Source organism: Bos javanicus, chromosome 2 (genome assembly GCF_032452875.1).
Source record: "Bos javanicus breed banteng chromosome 2, ARS-OSU_banteng_1.0, whole genome shotgun sequence".
Lineage (NCBI taxonomy): Eukaryota > Metazoa > Chordata > Mammalia > Artiodactyla > Bovidae > Bos > Bos javanicus.
The window spans coordinates 125,454,056-125,473,185 of NC_083869.1; the positions used below are offsets into that span (position 1 = coordinate 125,454,056).

Below are 19,130 nucleotides of genomic sequence, written 5' to 3' on the forward strand. Positions count from 1 at the left end.
CCATAGACGGCAGCCCACCAGGCTCCCCCGTTCCTGGGATTCTCCAGGCAAGAACACTGGAGTGGGTTGCCATTTCCTTCTCCAATGCGTCAAAGTGAAAAGTGAAAGTGAAGTCGCTCAGTCGTCTAGCTCCAGTCTATAGAGCCCGGTGGCAAGCCAACTATGGCTCATACACCCTTCCCCTTACCTCATCCCAGAGGCTGTGTTAACCTGTGCTCAGGCTCTGGAGTCAGAATCCAGTTCCAATCCTGACTTCACTACATGAAATCAGAAGCCTGTTTTCTCATCTGTAAAACAGGGATAAAAACAGTATTCCTTAGGGCTATTAAAATTAAATAAATGCTGCAGATGGTTGCTTGACAGTAGGCAGGTGCTCAACGACTGATTTTTAACCAGCACTAATAGTAACCTTTGCTATGACGACAGGAAGGTGTCCTCATAAGATGAGGACAGTCATCGTTACGGGAGCCGGCAGAGAAGTTAAACTTCTGCCTAGCTGTGATTTTATAGATCTCTGTTCCTTTTACCAGGCTGCTCCTGCTGTGAGTCCACACTCTCAACCTAAGGGATTTGGAACCTTGTTGGCGTTTTCATCACAAAGTCACATACTTTGTCTCACCATACACAAAGTCCACTTGCTGCACAGTGTTCTAGTATGCAAGACACATCCATCCAGTTCAAACTCCAGCTGAAATCCCCTCTAAACACCCTCAACTTCGCTTGCTTTCACTCCTGTGCTTCCTGAGCTGTAGCACAAATGCACGCAGCTGCAGCCAGAGGGTGGTGGTTACACTGGCACAAGGACACCCGTCTTTGTCTTAACCCACTTTGCTCAGTGAGGCTTCATCAGGGGACTGGAATCTCTAATTAGAATTTCCAATTCATCAGGGGGCATCTTTATTTGTGGTAATAAAACGGGGACACAGCGTCACCTCCCAAGCCTGACAGCTGTACCTCTGACAAATATTCCCTCATGGCAGTGGAAGTAGGTGATGGCAACTGAATCACAAACTGCACCAGAATGACAAAAGTTACATTTAATTTACAATGTAATAAAGGTTACAGGTAAAAAGCTACACATAAAGCGTGAAAAGGCCTATTACACAAATGTACAAATCTCTGTACAAAGCTCTTATCAATGTGTCCTACCTTCGTCTCCTATGTTTGTTAGCCAGGTCTTCTAGTCTTGGAGCTCTGGGTCGAGTGGGGGAAAGAGCCTCCGAACCATCATCTAAAAATGTCCTCTTAGAGACATCCGTTACTTCAAAGTAAAAATCTTTTCCTTTTTAATTAGAATTGCTCTAACTGGTCATATCCTTTAAAAATTGCCTTCATAACACACTCAAAAAGGAAAGTAATACCTTAGAGAGTAGAGGACAGTACCCTGAAATCAAGTGAGAAACTTCTGCAAGTACTCAGATTTGACAAGAAAAACAGGTAAAGTTCAAACAATACTGTAAGTTTAAAACTATCAACCTGTGTCTATGGCACTGGTCAGATGAAAAATCAAAATGTTCTCATTCGAACAGAAAGGACAAAAGAGAAAAGCCTAACTGCTGGACCTCAAAACCACTGACCCAGGAAAACACTTTTGAGTTTAAATCTTAGCTTAACTGGAGAATTTTAAACCCTCTTGTTAAGCAACCTGGAATCCGTGGCAACCCTTCTGCTACCTGGACTTGCAGGGATAGTAGGTATAAATTAGGCTACTGGACCCACAAGGCTGGCGGGGCTTCTGTCACCCCCACAGCTCTGGATTCAACCTGAGGGCCTAGAGTCTCTCCCTGGGGTATGTGACCTTAAAGAAAAATGACCCTAGAAAGAGGGAGAAAAGAAAAAAGAAAAGGAAAGCCTGGGGAAAAGCCAGGGCAATCTATTTAAAAGGATATATGAAACATTTCTCTGCAATGAAAGTGTTCTGAAGACAGGTCTTTCTGGGATATTTCAACCTCACCCCCCGTTTTAATATTACATGGTTAGGACCCCAGGAGACATTCTGAAAGACGATACTGCACACATGAAAAGTTTTTCTCCCTAGTTCATTAGCTCCCCCCATCACCCTTCCACCCCATTCCCACCCAATCCCACCCTCCTCCATGACCAAAAATATCAAATCAGTAAGGAAGGTGTGGGCTTCTTGCCCGGCCACGCCTCTTTTGCGTATTTCTTCTTCTTGGGTTCGTTGACAGCTTCGGGGTTATAGACGGCAGGGTTTGGTGCAGGGTTCATGTTCACTGCTGATGGCACAACAGGGGTCAAGTCCACATCAGGAGCAAGGTTCGGGTATGGCATGGGCAAGCCACCAATGAGTGCTGTCCCATGGATGCCGTGTGGCTGGGAGCCAGCTTCACTGTGCGTGGGGGGCAGGCCCCCGTAGAGTCCTCCACTGAAGGCAAAGTTCTGCATGCGCCTGCTCCCGGATTCCTCCAGGCCCAGGGAGCCAGGGCCCTCCACCCGCTTCTTCTGTGGTTTACAGAGGAGACAGAGGTAAGACAGAAGAGTGCTGTTAGGTTCTTCTACTGCAGTCCTAGAAAAACTGGGACAGGCCCCTGAACCTCTAACTCGGTTGTTTCCCAAACAACCCATCTCACTGTCCTCAAATTTCAGGGCCTGAGGAGACCTTACAGTGGTCATCTAACGTGTAGCTCCCAAACACTGCTCCACACAAACTGTTCACCATCCTATGTCAAACCAAGAAAAATGAGGCCAGTGTGTGAACTTTTCATAAAGTAAGACTTATCCAGTGTAAGTGACTATTCTTTACCCTAAGGTCATGCCTCTGTCTCTCTCTGTTTTTGATGTTAAAATGCCCTTTTAGGAAACAAAGGTGATTAACAGATGGTTGCAAGTATTCTAATTTTTATTTTCTGGGGGGAAATAGACAGCAGAAAATTCCAAAGGAAGAAGAAAGAAGAGAAAGGTGCTCAAGGGGAAATGTGGCACAAATTGTATGGAGTTGTATGAAAAAATTTCATCTTGTAGTTTTTCACATTGCACTAAAGTTCAACGAAAGATCTTCCTGAAACAAAGACTAACCAGAAACTTGACTCATTTCTTGATCTAATATATTCTGAAGATTAGAAAAAAAACCAACTCTCTCTAGCAGCTCTGACCAGCATCTTCCAATCACCATTTGAACACCTCTGCCAACAGGGATCTGCTTCCAGGGGCCATTGTTCCCTTTTGGAGCCCTGGCTGTCAGGTAGTTCTCCGTGTGTTGAGCACTCAGAACATCTCTGTAGCTTCCACTTCTTGGTTCTTCAATAGAGCTATCTTTAAACCTAACCCAACGTGAGCTGGCTTTCCTATCTGTGTCATTCTTGTTCACAAAATAAAGCCATGGCAAAAGCCAGAGATGCCATGCAGAAGGCAACTATGCCTCCTCTTTGCCTAACAGCGTACTCTGAGTTAAGAAGGGAAGGCTAAAGAAAGGTGGGTCTCTCTGCACCCTACCCCACTGAGAGGTAAATTTACAGACTTGCATCACATCATAATTTACATGCAGCATTAAGCTGGCTCGTCACCTGTAGTTTCTCTATGGCACTCCAGGATCCCGACACACAGATGGGGTAAAAGTATTCCCACAGTATGAAAAACAAGAAAGGAGCAAAGAACATGTTTTAAAATTAAGCCTACACATGGAAGAGTGGGTTTTTAACCCAGACGATAAAACATTTCAAACATGCTTCCTACCTTGACTGGGACCACTGCAGTCTGCACCATGTTCCGAAAGCGACCAACCGAGGGATCCACATCCTCTGCAAAAAGACATGAGGGCAGGTTAATTCAGTAATCAACCGGGAGGATTAACGTCACACGGCTCAGTGTCAACAGTCATCACAATAACTCATATTAAAACAGTAAAATACAGCCAACACTTCAAGTGTTTGCTGGGTATGTGTTCAATCCTCACAACAACCCTATGAGCTAAGTACCACTAGAGTAAGCATATAACAGATGAGAAAACAATCTCAGGCTTGGAGGAGGAAAATGACAGGCCCAGTCACCTCACCGGAGAGGAGCCAGGATATAAATCTCAGCAGCCAGAAACAGGCCTGTGCTCTAGACCACTTTCCCATTCCACATACTTCCCTCTTCTGAGGGGAGATTAAAAAAAAAAGCAGACATCATCAATCTCATGTTAGTAATAAAAGAGGGACACCTCAAGAGGTCACACACCACGTACTTTGCTAACACCTGCTCATAAGCGAAAAACAAAATAAGGATTCACACCCAGGGCTTCCAACTTAACTTTGCCTTTCGAGCTGAACACCTGTACACAGGCATACCTCGCTGTACTGTGTCTCACTTTACTGTGCTTTGCAGATATTGCAGGGTTTTTTTTTTAAATTGAAGGTTGGTGGCAACCCTGCATTGTCAGATGATAGTTTGCATTTTTTAGCAATAAAGTATTTAAAGCATTGTAAAGAAACAAGGACATGGTTTTTTTTTTTTTAGATATAATGCTACTTTTTAGACATAATGCTATTGTACACTTGTAAATGTAACTTACATATGCACTGGCAAACCAAACAAATCTGCGTGACTTGCTTTGACATTTGCTTTTTTGAAGTGGTCTGGAACGGAACCCATAATATCTCCAATGCATGTCTGTACAAGGAAGACTCACTAAAAGATCTGAAGCCCCTGCCCTGGCAGGGCGGGAGAGCTTTTCACAGCTTACACACACACTACTGCACCCTACAAAGCTTCTAGCTTCATTCATTCACTCTGCCAGAAGAAAGCACTAAGGTCAGGTAACATGCTTGCAATCAGTCTCTCATTTATTAGACAGAAGGCAGGGAAATAAAGAGCAAAACACGGTCCTGTCTTTAAGGAGCTCACAGCTGTAAAGCCAGATGGGTCACAATACAATGGAGGTGCTTCAAGAGAAGTATGAAAGTAGTGATCTTGGAGCACAGACGGGACACTGGGTTGGATGACCTAGAATGAACAGCTTCCTCACTTAAGACGAAGTGTGGGGAAACAGGCAAGCACAGACTTACTATCATTACTAGAAAAAACAACTCCCTGGCCCTTTTATCTTAATACAGTGGTAGGAAAGGAGTTGTTTCTCTAGCAGACATTGTACACCTTATTTTAATGCATTGAAGGTGTTTGCTATTTAAAGAAACACTCCTGTGAGTCCCTTTGGGATATAAAGTATTCCTTATTTAACTGAAGAGCCCCTGGTTTATTTAAGTTTGGCTTTTCACATATTAGGATGCCTCTAAAGAATATATCCTGGAATTACGTACACAAACATTTGTTGTTCAATGAACAAACGAATGAACAGCTTCTATACGGAAAAAGAAAGAGGAAAAGGTACCCAGGCTCATCAGGAAGGAGACAAGGTCTCTAAAAAAAAGGCACCCTTATTTTCTCTCATTACCATAGGAGCCCTGTTCCAATCAGCCCTTCAGGAAAGCTAAATGAAATGCAAGAGCAACTGGAGCCCAAGAGGCATGGCTAACAGGGTATGTGCCCCACGAACACAACAGGCCTGTGGAAGTGAGGACGAGGCCATCGAGGAGACCCTGTCCTGTGCAGGCTGAACAGTGTTCGGTCCTCTCACCCTTTCCTCATTCTCGAGCTATTCGACTCCTGAAGAGGGAGTCTATCCACTGCAGGAAATCTCTGCTCCTGGAAGATCTACCAAGAAGTTCCTTGCCAGGTCTACTTCTGGTATAGGAAAGTCTGCACAGGTAAATGCAAAAGGGCTGGCAGATGATGACTGGGATAATGGCTAACATTTATCAAGAGCTACTGAGTGCCTGGATGAAGCACAAGCTGGAATCAAGATTGCTGGGAGAAATATCAATAACCTCAGATGTGCAGATGACACCACCTTATGGAAGAAAGCAAAGAGGAACAGCCTCTTGATGAAAGTGAAAGAGGAGAGTGAAAAAGCTGGATTTAAAACTCTACATTCAAAAAAGGAAGATCATGGCATCCAGTCCCATCACTTTATGGCAAATAGATGGGGAAACAATGGAAACAGTGACAGACTTTATTTTCCTGGGCTCCAAAAATCACTGCAGATGGTGACTGCAGCCATGAAATTAAAAGACACTTGCTCCTTGGAAGAAAAGCTATGACAAACCTAGAGAGCATATTAAAAAGGAGCGACATTTACTTTACCAACAAAAGACAAAGCTATGGTTTTTCCAGTGGTCATGTATGGATGTGAGAGTTGGACTATAAAGAAAGCTGAGCGCCGAAGAATTGATGCTTTTGAACTGTGGTGTTGGAGAAGACTCTTGAGAGTCCCTTGGAGTGCAAGATCAAACCAGTCCATCCTAAAGGAAATCAGTCCTGAATATTCACTGGAAGGACTGATGCTGAAGCCGAAGCTCCAATACTTCAGCCACCTGATGTGAAGAACTGACTCATTGGAAAAGATCCTGATGCTGGGAAAGACTGAAGGCAGGAGGAGAAGGGGATGCCAGAGGATGAGATGGTTGGATGGCATCATCAACTCGATGGACCTAAGTCTGAGCAATCTCTGGGAGTTGGTAACGGACAGGAAAGCCTGGTGTGCTGCAGTCCATGGGATCGCAGAGTCAGACACGACTGAGTGACTGACCTGAACTGAGTGCCGAGCACATATCTGAGGTATTTTCACTTAATCATTTAATCTCCCCATCAATCTTGTGGGGCCAGAACTCTGATATGTCACTTGGCCAGAGGGTCACAGAGCTACCAAGCAGAGATGTGAATTTCATACCCAGGCCCTCTGATCTGAGCCCACGCTCTTAAACACTCTGCCACACTCTCCCTGAACATACTGCCTTCATAAAGTTCCAGGACAATAACTTTCTTCTTTTTCTTTTTAGCTGCACCATGTGGCATGTGAGATCTTAGTTTCCTGACCAGATACTGAACCCATGCCCCCTGCATTAGGAGCAGAGAGTCTTAACCACTGGACCACCAGAGAAGTTCCACAATAATTTTCAAGAGAAAAAACAGAACATATCAGACCCCAGGTCTTCAAGACTAAATGAATTATCTAGTTCAGTCATTCCCATACTGTAGGCTGTTTATCAGTACAAATAAGAGCTTATTAAAACTACAGATTTCTAAGTCCAACCCCTAGAAACTCTTATCTGGCATCCAGAAATAAACTTTCTAGATCAGTCATTCAGCTCCTGACTGGCCATTTCCCTTGGGCATTCACTACTTTGATAAGTTATTCATTCCACTTCACACATCATCAGAAAGTGAACAAAAGTCCCTAGAATGAATGCTCCAATCTTTCACAGGAATTCTTTTAATTCTTCTTCTAAATATAAGGATTTGTTGTTGCTTTTAATGCCAAGCCAAATACTTGCTACTCACAGGCTCTGGTTTCACCCACTCCTTCCTCCTGAAGGTCAGCCTTGCAAACACCCACCCTCAGGGTGCCTCCCCCCAATATGCTCTCCTTCAGCAACATTTCCCAGCATTCAGGGACCACTGTCTATAGCTGGGAGTCTCCTTCTCCCTTAAGACTACAAAACACATTTAGTATTTTAGTAGAAGTTATAGCCTTAAAGAGGCAAGTCTTCCGTGCAGTTAATAGTGGCAGTAAGTTGTCCAATTTTAAGAGTTATCAGTCATACACAGATCCCCAGGAAGACAACAGTGTCTGCTCTAACCTATACTTAAACTCTGCTATGATACTGCATCAGCAAAGGAGAACTACAGCCATGCTCTATATACTGAATTGTATGGGGCCTTGCTCTAGCTACTTCTTTCACACTGCAACTGGATAATGCTTGAGTGTTCAGGGTACTCCATCAATGAAAAAGCATAGTTTGTTTTATTGTACTTCACAGACACTGAGTTTTTTATATCGATAAATTTGAAGGAATCCTGCATCGAGTAAGTATTTCAGTGCAATTTTCCCAACAGCATTCACTCACTTCCTAGCTCTGTGTTACATTTTGGTAATTCTCACATGTTTCAAACTTTTCCATTATTATTACAGTTGTTATAGTCGGAGAAGGCGATGGCACCCCACTCCAGTACTCTTGCCTGGAAAATCCCATGGATGGAGGAGCCTGGTAGGCTGCAGTCCACGGGGTTGCGAAGAGTCGGACACGACTGAGCGACTTCCCTACAGTGATCTATGACCAGTGATCCTTGTCACTATTGTAAAAAGATTACAACTTGCTGAAGGTTCAGATGATGGCTGGTGTTTTTTAATAACAAAGTATTTTTTTTAATTAAGGTATGTACATTGTCTTTTTAGACATGATGCTACCACACACTTAACAGACTACAGCGTAGTGTAAACATAACTTTCACATGTACTGGGAAATCAGAAACTGTGTGTGACTTGCTTTACTGAAATTCTTGAACCAAACCCACAATATCTCCAAAGTATGCCTGTACTGTACAAAAATATCTCCCCTGAATATAGCACCTGTTATTCTAAACCTTGTTGAGAAACAACTGACCTACAGGTTGTGTAAACTACTCTCTAGGATCACAGCCTTTTCATCAGAAAAAACCAGGAAGACATCTCACCTGGGTTGATGATCTCATCATCCTCACTAAAGGTCACCCGTGAGTTCTTCCTCTTCCTCTTTGGTCTCTGAATGTCCAGATTCCCCTCCTCAATGGTGAGAGTGGAAATCCGCTTGTTGTGGGCAGTGTTGAATTCTGTCAGGTTCTGGGCCAGAGTTCACACAGGAAAGACAGGAATGAGTACACAAGGAATTTGAAGGAGAATATTAACAAACAAAGAGCAGGAAGGGATTAGGAGCTAACCTTGACCTCTTCACATAGATGAAATTCTCTTTTGCATCCAGAAAAGATTACTGTCCCTAAATAGCTAATACCAGCAAGACTCATTTGACAGAATGTGGAACATCTTCAGTGACCAGTGAGGCAGTGATATTCAAAAGGGGATAAAGGACCTTGAGCTGAAAACAAGTCATCTGTGCAAAAACCCTTGAATTGAGGTTTAGGGGTTTTTTGAAGAAGGTTTTCGTGTCTTCATGCTGAGAATTAAAAGAATGCGACTGGGAAGAAATTCAAGAACTGTTTTAAGTAACAAAACAGATGAGAAAGAAAAACTGACAGTTTCTTTCCCAGTAGCTCTCTCCTTTAAAACTAGCTAGGACGCTGCCAGTGCACTGAATATTTGGCATTAATATTTTGTCACTCCCCATCCCTGTCTGGCCCCATTTCTATTCATAACTATCCATCCATCTCAGTGATTAACCTGGCCTCAGCACTGCTGCCTGCCTCTTTTCAATCCCTTGGACTTATTTCAATCTGCGCTGCAGTTTGAGACATCCCAAATGTCTTGAGAACAAGACCTAGAGATACAGGAGGAGGCATGGAAGCAGCCTGGAAAAGAATGGGCAAGAGGTACTGCCAGCCAGGCCCCTGGCCATAAGGCTACTTATTTACAACCAAGTAACTTCTGAGTTGTAAGATTTCTACTGTGCTTTTTTCTTCCTAAGATTTGGGAAACTGCCTCTGTATACAAGAAGAGTAAATGTGTGTGGGTGGTTACGGACAGGCAGGCATTTGATCTACCTGGATAGACCAGTCACACCAATACAGTGACAGGCATGTGAAGACAAAAGCTACACCACCAACTACTGGGGTCAACTCTAGACAAGGAAAACCTTAACACATCAAAGTCAAATCTTGTACAATTCAGGGCAGCCAGGTCCAGAGCAAAAGCAGTCTAGTTCTACTCAGAAGATTCTTGGGCTGACTGGATGGTATCCAAAAAAGCTACATAAATGAATGAAAGCTTCAATCTCTGTAAGCCAGTGCTGTTTAAACAAACTTTCTGGATGATAGAAATGTTTTCTATCAGAGCTATTTAGTATGGTTAGTCACTAGCTACATGTGACTCTTGAGTACTTGGAATGTGGTTAGTGGCTACTGCATTGGATAGTATAGCTCTTAAGAAATGTAACTCCCAGCCTGGCTTCTAACATGCAGCAAAGGTGCCCAAGACAACCATAAGGGTCTACTGGTTAGTCAGCCCTGGATATATTTAACCAAACCCACACAATGCAGATTTCCAAGGGCCACACCACACTGGCAAAGTGGCAAAGGCTTATCACTCTGTTCAAGAAAACCTCCAGCTGCTAAGTCACTGGATTTCAAGCTACACAGAACAGCTACATACTGCAAAAACCAGAGTCTCCAAGACGTAACAATGACACAGACAATAGAATTACATCAAGTTCTGTCTCCTCCTCGGGAAGCCCCAGTAAGCCCTTGAGTTCATCATCCTCTCCACCCATCTTCTCATCTCCTTTCACAGCTGATGGCAATGTCTGAGGCTTCTCACGGAGAGTGTATGCCCGTGTGGATGCACCAAATGAGACCGTGGAGTCGATGGGAATTTGCTGAGGCTTGTGAGGCTCCAACCGAATGTGACCCAAGAAAGTGCCGTGTGCTGGGAATAACCAAATCAGAAACGTAAGAGAGGAAAAGAAAAAAACAAACAAAAAACAAACCTGAGTTGCAGAAGAGAAGCTTCTGCCAGCACATCAGTTTTGCTTTTTAAAACAGAAATGGCATTGGGTCCACTTTGCATCCCTTGTCATGAGTCACACTGAAAAGGAAACTCCTTCACTGAATCCTTATCACTACAGTGGATTTCTTACACATCTACAGAGCTGCTGTTACCCCACATAACAAGTTTCTCTGCTGCCAGACTGACTCCATTCTGGGTCCAGCAGGAAAGGCTCCAACCCAGCAAAAGCCATTCCCCGCAAGGAGGAGGACAGGAACTGCTGCAGTCTGACCTCTCCAGCCCCAAGCCTAAGGAATACAGGAACTGCTGGACTGGTAGCAGTCATACTTGGGGATTCCCCAGGATAAGAAATGAGGCTGGCTGAAACACGTGCAATACCAATGGCAAGGTAGGCCAAAAATCCTACTGGAGAGTCTGGATATTTTTCCATGTCTACATTCTGCATATTATGAAATGGAGAAAAAAGATGACATAAATTTTCAAGTAAGTGAGTCTGAGTGAACTCCGGGAGTTGATGATGGACAGGGAGGCCTGGCGTGCTGCGATTCATGGGGTCGCAAAGAGTTGGACACGACTGAGCGACTGAACTGAACTGAACTTATGAGACAAGGCTCTCCAAAAACCATCATAACCATACTGGGGTAATGTGCGCATGTGTATGGGGAGGGGGAAAAGGAGTAAAACACAATCAACCCAGGAAGGAGATCCTTTACGTTCCATGCTGCAATTAATTATACACAGGTGAAAATGAACAAACTTCAAGGCCTCATGTAATCAAGTTTCAATTGCATTTCTGAGATTATCTCTGACAAACTTGAAAATCTTATAGTTAGGGTGTGCTCAGAGAATTAAAATTGATATTAGTAGTAATAGTCAAAGCAAAATGTAGCTGAGATAAAGAACCTATTATAAAAAATGAACTTGCTCAAAATAAGGATTTTTTTTAATGTCCTGTACCCACAACTCTGCTACATTAATGGAGCTAACCACAGCTTCTGCTTAAACTGGATCACAATCTCACAGGGGCCTATAAACACATTCCCTAGTTCCTAGGTGTTTTTTTGTTCTCTCTATACCTATTAGTCTCTTCAGGAAAGTACTCCCTAAAATCTTCTTCTCTCCCCACTCATCAATTACTTCAGTAAAATAGGAAATACCACAGGAATGGAGAAGGACTTATTCAAAAACCAAACATAAACTTCTTTGATGAACAATAAAACACAATTTCAAATCTGAAGAACCCAAAGAGCATCTCCACACTGCCCAAAAGGGAATGTGTAAAATGGGATGGGATATGAGTTACTTACTACTGTTGAGATCTATAAGGAAAACTCTCTTCAGATGCTTGTGGTAGACCAAGGCAGCATGGACCCGAGAGCAAGACTGGTGGTCAATTGTGAAGTCGCACAAATCAGGGTTTCGCCCAAATAAGTAATACTTCTTCTCATCGATAATCAGTTTCTAAATAAATATAAAATACTACTTAAAGCTGGTTTCAACAGGGTTTAGCAAAGTCTTCCAATAAAAGTAGAGCATATTAACATAAAATTCCTTGTCAAAGTAAAAATATATATATATGTATGTATATGTATATATATTTCCTATTATTCTTCAAGATAAAGAGCTCAGAAAAATTTACTAACATTTTTGGGGGTTGGCAATGATTATCCCCAAATATAGTGGTCAAATGTTGAGTGCCGATATGAAAAGAACTTTCCCTAATCCTATTAGATGTAAATGGCCTGCAAGAGAGCTTGTCTTCTTTTCATTGTAAATTTAAGATTTCACTTAACTTTAGGTTGAGCAGGAAATAAAAACATAAGGCATGCCTATAAAGGAATAAGACCTCTTTTCAGAAAAATACATATTCAAATGAAGATTATCAACTGGTTCGCAAAGGAAGGGAGGTATAAACACTTACCTATATTCTAATCATGCTGCCAGAGCCCCAAAATATTTTTGGAACCCCCTTGAAATCAGAATTACATTAGACATCACTGTATGAGCCTCTAGATCTACCTTTATGGCCCCATTTCATTTTGGCACAAAAAAGCATTACTCAGAGTTAACTCTAAATGAGTACTTGCTTTGTCCAAATATGGTATGACTTCATAGGGCAAAGATTTTCCAGGTTTGAGGGAAGAGAACGTACAGATTTACATTTATTGTGAGGCGAACGTGATAACCACAACACTACGGAAACTGGATTGTACAGATTTACATTTATTGAAGGGCTATTTTTTGCTAGGCATTTTAAGCATTATCTCATCTAATCCTCAAAACAAGTCTGTGAACTAAGTATCATATTTATTATAGAAAGTCAAAATGTTAGTTGCTCAGTTGTGTCTGACTCTTTGCAACCCCATGGACTGTAACCCGTCAGGCTCCTCTGTCCATGGAATTCTCCAGGCAAGAATACTGGAGTGGGTTGCCATTACCTGCTCCAGGGAATCTTCCCGACCCAGGGATCGAACTGGGGTCTCCTGCATTGCAGGCAGATTCTTTACCGTCTGAGCCACCAGGGAAGCTTATCACCTTTATTATTAAACATAAGAAAATAAATTCAGAGAGATGAATCTAGTCATTCAAGGCAGTCAGGCTGGTTAACTAGCAGATGTGGGATTTAAATTCAGGTATGAATAACTTGCAACGCTAATATTCTAAACAACAGTGCCATGGGTCTGAAATAATTCTGAGAAGAACTCCAAAATGTTTCTAACCACTCCTGTGGAACTGGAAAAAATAGAACTATATAATGTCTCAATATAATAGCAGAAAAGAGGATTTTGCAGAGCAGCAAACTGTTATTTTAAAAATTGCAGGGGCTGACGTAGCACTGTTAACTTTTATTTTGCCAAAAAAGAACTTTCTTTTAAAATTGTCACCAATCATTTTATAAAAGAAAGGTCATTTTAACAAAAAAGCAGGGAGGAAAAGGATAAAGGGTCACTCTTTGAGTTGAATTTAGCTTTATGAAAAACTCACTACATTGTCTTTTTCTTTTAATCCTAGATCAGTAAAGCTTTTCCAACATACTGGTTGTGGACTGGGCTGTCACAGATGAAGGACCGTAGGTTAAATTTTTGCTAACACTTCATTCAGTTCTTAAGGTCTACAATTTGAGCCTTTGAAAAATAACCCTCATTCATATATATTATGTTGTTCCTTTACAGTTTTTATTTTTATCTGCACCACGTGGCTTGTAGGATCTTAGTTCCCAGACCAGTGACTGAACCCGTGCCCTTGGCAGTAAAAGCGCCGATCCCTAACCAGGAATGCCAGGGAATTCCCTGTTTTTTTTTCTTTAAACAGAATGTCTCACTAAGCTCTAGTTCACATTTCACACTATGCTCCTTCTAAAATCCCTGAGAGAAGACAGCACAAAGCTGAGCAAGGAAGTACAGTCAAATTAGGATGGTACCAGGCTAGGAATCAAGAGGCTTATTTTTCGTTCCTGGCTATGTCACTGAACTCACGGTGGGCTGCTATTCTCCCCTGTGCTTCAGTGTTCTTACAAAACCAGAAATACACCTCACATGCTGGTAACAGTTAACAACTGCTGAGTACTTAAGTGCACACATTGTGCTGTGAGTTTTATGCTATGTCATTTCATCTTTACAGCCACTCTGTGAGGCAAGGAGGTACTATTATTCCTATATTTATAGATAGGAACAGTGAGGCATAAAGAAATTAATTAATATATGCAAGTTCACACTGCTAGATATTTATAAACTGGATTACAAATTCAGGTCTGATTTCACACAGTCTAAGCTTTTATAACCACTATATATTTTCTTCACTCTTCCTGCATCAAAAAATCTACCATATGGCAAAAAACATTTAAGGAGTGAACAAGTAGTATAGGTCATAATCTTAATTTTTTTTTAAACACTTACCCAGTTACTTGCCAGCTTATACGTTAAGGCTCAAAGGGATGGGGGTCACCTTTGGGAAACTCTGTCCAGCAGAGCCCACTTGCTGCTGGGAGAGCTTGTTCCAGGCCCCTAGTGCTAGGGGGCATCAAGATTTAACAACAGTCTGACAGCTCAATCCCACAATCATCCCATGCCTGCTTAGACCCAAATATTAAGACTTGGGTTAAAAATAAGATATTGCTTTAGAATTGTGAGAGCCCTAAAATGTCAACATGTTATTTTCTCTAGGTAATATCTATGCAAGTTGAATCTCATAGATGCATTTCCCATTCGTATCTATATGCACATACATGATGTCTTCACAAACTTAAATTTGCTAACCACAGAACTCACAAGCTGGACTTAAACAGTCATAAGACCACCAGCTCTTGGGTTCTAATACAAAATTGATCACCTTTCTATGATTCCCAGCTTCCCTGGTGGCTCAGTGGTAAAGAATCCACATACCAATGCAGGAGACACAAGTTTGATCCCTGGGTTGGGAAGATCGCTGGAGAAGGAAATGGCAACCCACTTCAGTATTCTTGCCTGTGAAATGCCAAGGACACAGGAGCCTGGTGGGCTACAATCCATGGGGTCACAAAAGAGTTGGACACAACTTAGCAACTAAACACCACCACAACAAGGTGTCAATACCAGAGATTTAGGTGTTTAGAGAAGAAAGAGAAAAAGCCTCCAAATTAAATATGCACATTCACAATTAAAGGTATCTCAATTACAGAAGTGTGAAAATGTAGAGGAAAAAAACAGTATGCCTCAGAAGCAAGAAAATGAGTGAATTCTAAGACAATTTGCTTCTTCTGTCCAGGTGAATGAAATAATGCACTGGCCCTTCAGTAGTCACTAAACCACAACTGCTTAACTAGCTATGGCTAATACCATTATCCAGTTGTGCCTCTGAGTTATAACTCAGAGTGTATCTTTACACCCTGGGCTTAAAAGACTCATGGCTTTTGTTTTAATATTGCACTTCTTAAACCCAGCTATCACAACACATCACAGGCCTCTGACATAAGGCTTGGACATAGATAGCTCGGTTAGTATCAAGTGCTGCCTAAATCCTTAAATAATAAGCAGATTTGGAGTCTATTTCTCTCAGAAACAACACAGTGATGCCTATGGATTGTAACATGACACCTTTGTGGCAACTCAGCATACCTAAGAGCACTGAAAGACAACATTACCAGTTAATGGAAACCAGTAATCAGAGGGATGTTTGACAAGTTGAGAGTGCTTTGAAAATATATATTATTTCTCAAAAGAATTATGATATTATCCTTAAAGCTAGGCTCCTTACTGTTTCTCCCTATTTCAAATTAAAGATTTATTATATTCTGGTTAAAAAAATAGATTTCTGTATGTCTATTCAGCAACATTTTATATGTGTGGAACAGTTTATAGTTTAAAAAAAAAAAGAAGACATTTTAGCTAAATTATTCCCTTGAATAATCCTGATATTTTGTAACCTTTAAGACAGAAGAACCCAAGACAAAGTGGTTCTAACTGACTGGCTAAGGGCTTGATGAATTCATCACAACTTCTGCCTTAATGTTTTGCAAAATACATGTATCACTACAACATCCTGAAGGTGAAAACAATGTATTTATACAACAGCCTTCAGGAGATCTCACAGACAGTTTTCATTACGGAGTGCAATGTTTTTACTATATACACCAAAGAAAAATAACTGCACTCAACAATAGGGCCTTGAACTTAAAATGTTATCTGAGCAAGCAAACCTAAAATTGGTTGAAGACATGGAGACTCACAACTCGATGGCCACAGTGGGCTTAATCCCCATTTCTTGGTAAATAAATGGCAACAAAAGAATTTAAAAAAAAATCCACACAACCTAATAGCTAAACAAAACTCGTGTTCTCTTGCAGTTCTATGTGGTTTTCATTCTAGAAACTTGGAGAAAAGCTAGAATTCTGCTACAGTTGTTCTTGATAGTACTTACTTTGATTATAATCATGTAAATTTTTGTTTGGTTCTGTCTTTCCCACCAGATGATTTCTTTGAAAACAGGAGCCATGTTCATTTTGTTCACTGCTGTATTCCCTATGCCGAGCACAAAGACTGGCACATAATAAGCACTCAGTAAATGTTTAAATGAATGAATGAATTTCATCACCATTTCCATTCTCTTTTTTGAACATGTGTCTTAGTTTATTATCTTCTAGCTTGAATGTCATAAAAGCAATTTAAAAGCTGAATTCAATCTATATAATTCACTTTAATTATTGCAGATCTTGCACCTTCCACACAATTCCACATACTCAGAGAGAAGGAATTCACCAAGTTATAGGGCATCCAGTTTCACTGAGGCCTACAGGCCCATGATCTATTAAAACCCTTCATTTGGAAGGTAAGAGAAGTCACAAAAAAACTGAGTATCTGTGGAGATACACATTGGCATGTGTTTTATCACTATGTGCTTTTAATAGAAAAAAAATCAGGATGAACAAAAGTAGCATTGCTGGAAAACAAAGCACAGGAGAGGGGGTGGAAAAGTGAGTCACTGGCAAGAATCTTTAGTGTGGTGGGGAAAAAAGGGAAGACGTGTATTTCCATACCTCAATTAGCTTGTCTCCTTTGACTACATCCAGATGTAAACCAGGAGGGGGTTTACCTGCCCTGAAAAGTAACAGTGAAAAAATATTTTCAGGGTGAGTTTGTAAATGCCATTTACAATCATTATCCCATTCAACACTGGAGCTCTCTTACCAGCCTATAATTAGTTCATGTTCAAGCAGAAATGTCATCTACTTTACTGTTATTATAGCTCCTTTCTGCATTTGACACTTACCTCCCCAGTGATTCAACTGCTCTAAAACATATTTCAGGGGATCTGTATTTAGAGCAGCACCAAAGAAACCTGTATTTTAACACTGAATTATCTACCTTGGAGAGAAAGCAGCACAGATAATTCAAGTACTATAGTCGGAGTTGTCTGGTCACTTTGAGTTTGAGCCTAAGATTTGCCACTACCAATAATTACCATACAACGGTAGAATAAATCAGTTGGTGTCTGGGGCTGATCAAGGTAGACTCATCACAGAAGAAACAGAGGGTATTGTCCTGAACTGAGGTCAAACCAGATATGTAATTTAGGCAGTTAGGGCAATCCAAAACTATGCCATGAAACCAGGTACCAATAAATACAAGAGATATTTGTTAACTTTGAACAGGTCATTCTACAGTGGCATGTATAAGGGAACTTTTCTCTATACTCCTATAATCATACCATCCAAGGGAGACAAATATATGTCAAAGCACCTAACACAATGTCTGGTGCACACCAGACGTTAAGGAAATGATAAGTGATCTTATACAGTCTCTTCTAACTATAAATTTACTATCCTGGCCCAGTAAACTTATAGTTAGAAGACATAAGTAAATATTCTGAAATCAATGTGGCAAGGAACCGAAATGGACACAATTTGCAGACTGGAGCAACTCTGTGTTACAGAAGTGCAGAGGGACCCAGAAAATAGCTACACATTCACTTGTTTCCTGTGTTTGCTCCTCTGAAGTTTGAAGAACAATCTTACCAGAGTCCCAGCATCTACGCACGCGTTGCGTGCACACACACACAAACACAAATGCATCCATTTACATCTAGCTGAAGATACAACATAGTCGTCTCACAAGCCTGACCCAACTCCTATACGGTGGTTGCTGGGAGGACAGTGCATTGGACAAAAGCCCATTTTGTCTGGAAACCAGGGAAAGCCAAGTTACATCCAAAATATGCTTTCTGAACTCCTACTATGTGTCTGGCTCAGGCCTAGGAACTGTGACTCTACAGATACATTAGGCAGCCCTTGAGGGATTCAATATAACGGAGCCAGAGAGTAACACACACAAACAATACACTGTGACGAGCAGACACAGCTCTAACTCGGATGGGTCGCCTTACCGGGCAATTTATATAATTAATCGTGTACTCCACTCAAAGACTAAAATTATTCCATTATTCCCAAGAACTTGAGAAGGGAGGAAAGGGGTTCATCCTAACAAGCAAGGATGCCCTCTGGTGCCCGACTTCGCGCTGGTGGCTAAGAGCACAGGAGTAGGTCAGAGCTGTTCCTGCCCTCAGGGAGCTCCCAGTCAGCGAGAGATAGGCAAGGGCCGCACCAGGCTGCAGTAACAACCGCGGGATGCGAGGCTCTGAAAGGGGATCGGGGCCAGGAAGCTAGCTCGCGCGCGCTCGGGACAGAAAGCGGGGGGCAGGTACCGGGCTCCACAAGAGCACCAGGCACTCAGTCAGGAGTTGGGGTAAGTTCGAGACCAAGGCCCCGAAGCGCCCCGGCAGCCGGCTGACTTCCCGAGGGGCTGCCTAAGCCAGCGCCTCAGAGCCCCCAACTCTGGGTTTCCTCGGTTTCTGGGCCCGGGCTCCAAGCTCCAGGTTCCTCCACACGCCGCCCGGCCCGACGGACACTTCTCCCTCTGTCAGTCCTAAGATGTTTGGGCCGTTCGGCTCGCTGCGAGAAATCAGCCGCCCGGCCGGCACAGGCCAGCGCAGGCCTGGCCACTCCAGCGCTGGTCGCCCCGCCACTCACCAGGTCGGGCAGTCGAACAGCGGGAGGCTGGAGCCGGAGTTCGCGGCTGCCGCCATCTTGCGTCTCCCCCTCCCATTTGGCGGGCCCGAAGCACGCTGGGAAACTGGAAGACCCAGAGGGGGGAGAGGCGGCTTCCCA

The 19,130-nt window shown here is 42.4% G+C and overlaps 1 protein-coding gene and 1 non-coding gene across 3 annotated transcripts; both read right to left on the bottom strand.

Annotated features, from left to right (window-relative positions):
• Window positions 1–1,022: 1,022 nt before the first annotated feature.
• On the bottom strand, window positions 1,023–19,108 carry PPP1R8 (protein phosphatase 1 regulatory subunit 8). 2 transcript variants are annotated; one of them, XM_061391448.1, is made up of 7 exons: window positions 18,993–19,108; window positions 17,004–17,064; window positions 11,800–11,953; window positions 10,191–10,411; window positions 8,512–8,656; window positions 3,694–3,758; window positions 1,023–2,463 (listed from the first exon to the last, which is right to left on the bottom strand). In XM_061391448.1, exons 1-7 carry the CDS (start codon window positions 19,046–19,048, stop codon window positions 2,110–2,112), a joined length of 1,056 nt encoding a protein of 351 aa, XP_061247432.1. In that variant the 5' UTR covers window positions 19,049–19,108; the 3' UTR covers window positions 1,023–2,109. The 2 variants fall into 2 exon arrangements, with proteins under 2 accessions (XP_061247432.1, XP_061247425.1); XM_061391441.1 differs by lacking the exons at window positions 17,004–17,064; window positions 18,993–19,108 and adding an exon at window positions 14,875–14,899.
• Window positions 15,315–15,480, bottom strand: LOC133236258 (small Cajal body-specific RNA 1). The gene has a single exon (XR_009732814.1). It is a non-coding gene; the product is annotated as a small Cajal body-specific RNA 1 (non-coding RNA).
• Window positions 19,109–19,130: the final 22 nt, after the last annotated feature.

What these genes read in the sequence shown, in the direction of transcription:
- PPP1R8 (XM_061391448.1), bottom strand. Translation starts at nt 19,048, where the DNA reads ATGGCGGCAGCCGCGAACTCCGGCTCCAGCCTCCCGCTGTTCGACTGC. An exon ending in AAGGAGACAAGCTAATTGAG is followed by an intron (nt 11,954 to 17,003) that starts GTATGGAAATAC and finishes ATATTTATTTAG; the next exon opens with AAACTGATTATCGATGAGAA. An exon ending in TGATGAGATCATCAACCCAG is followed by an intron (nt 3,759 to 8,511) that starts GTGAGATGTCTT and finishes GTCTTTTTGCAG; the next exon opens with AGGATGTGGATCCCTCGGTT.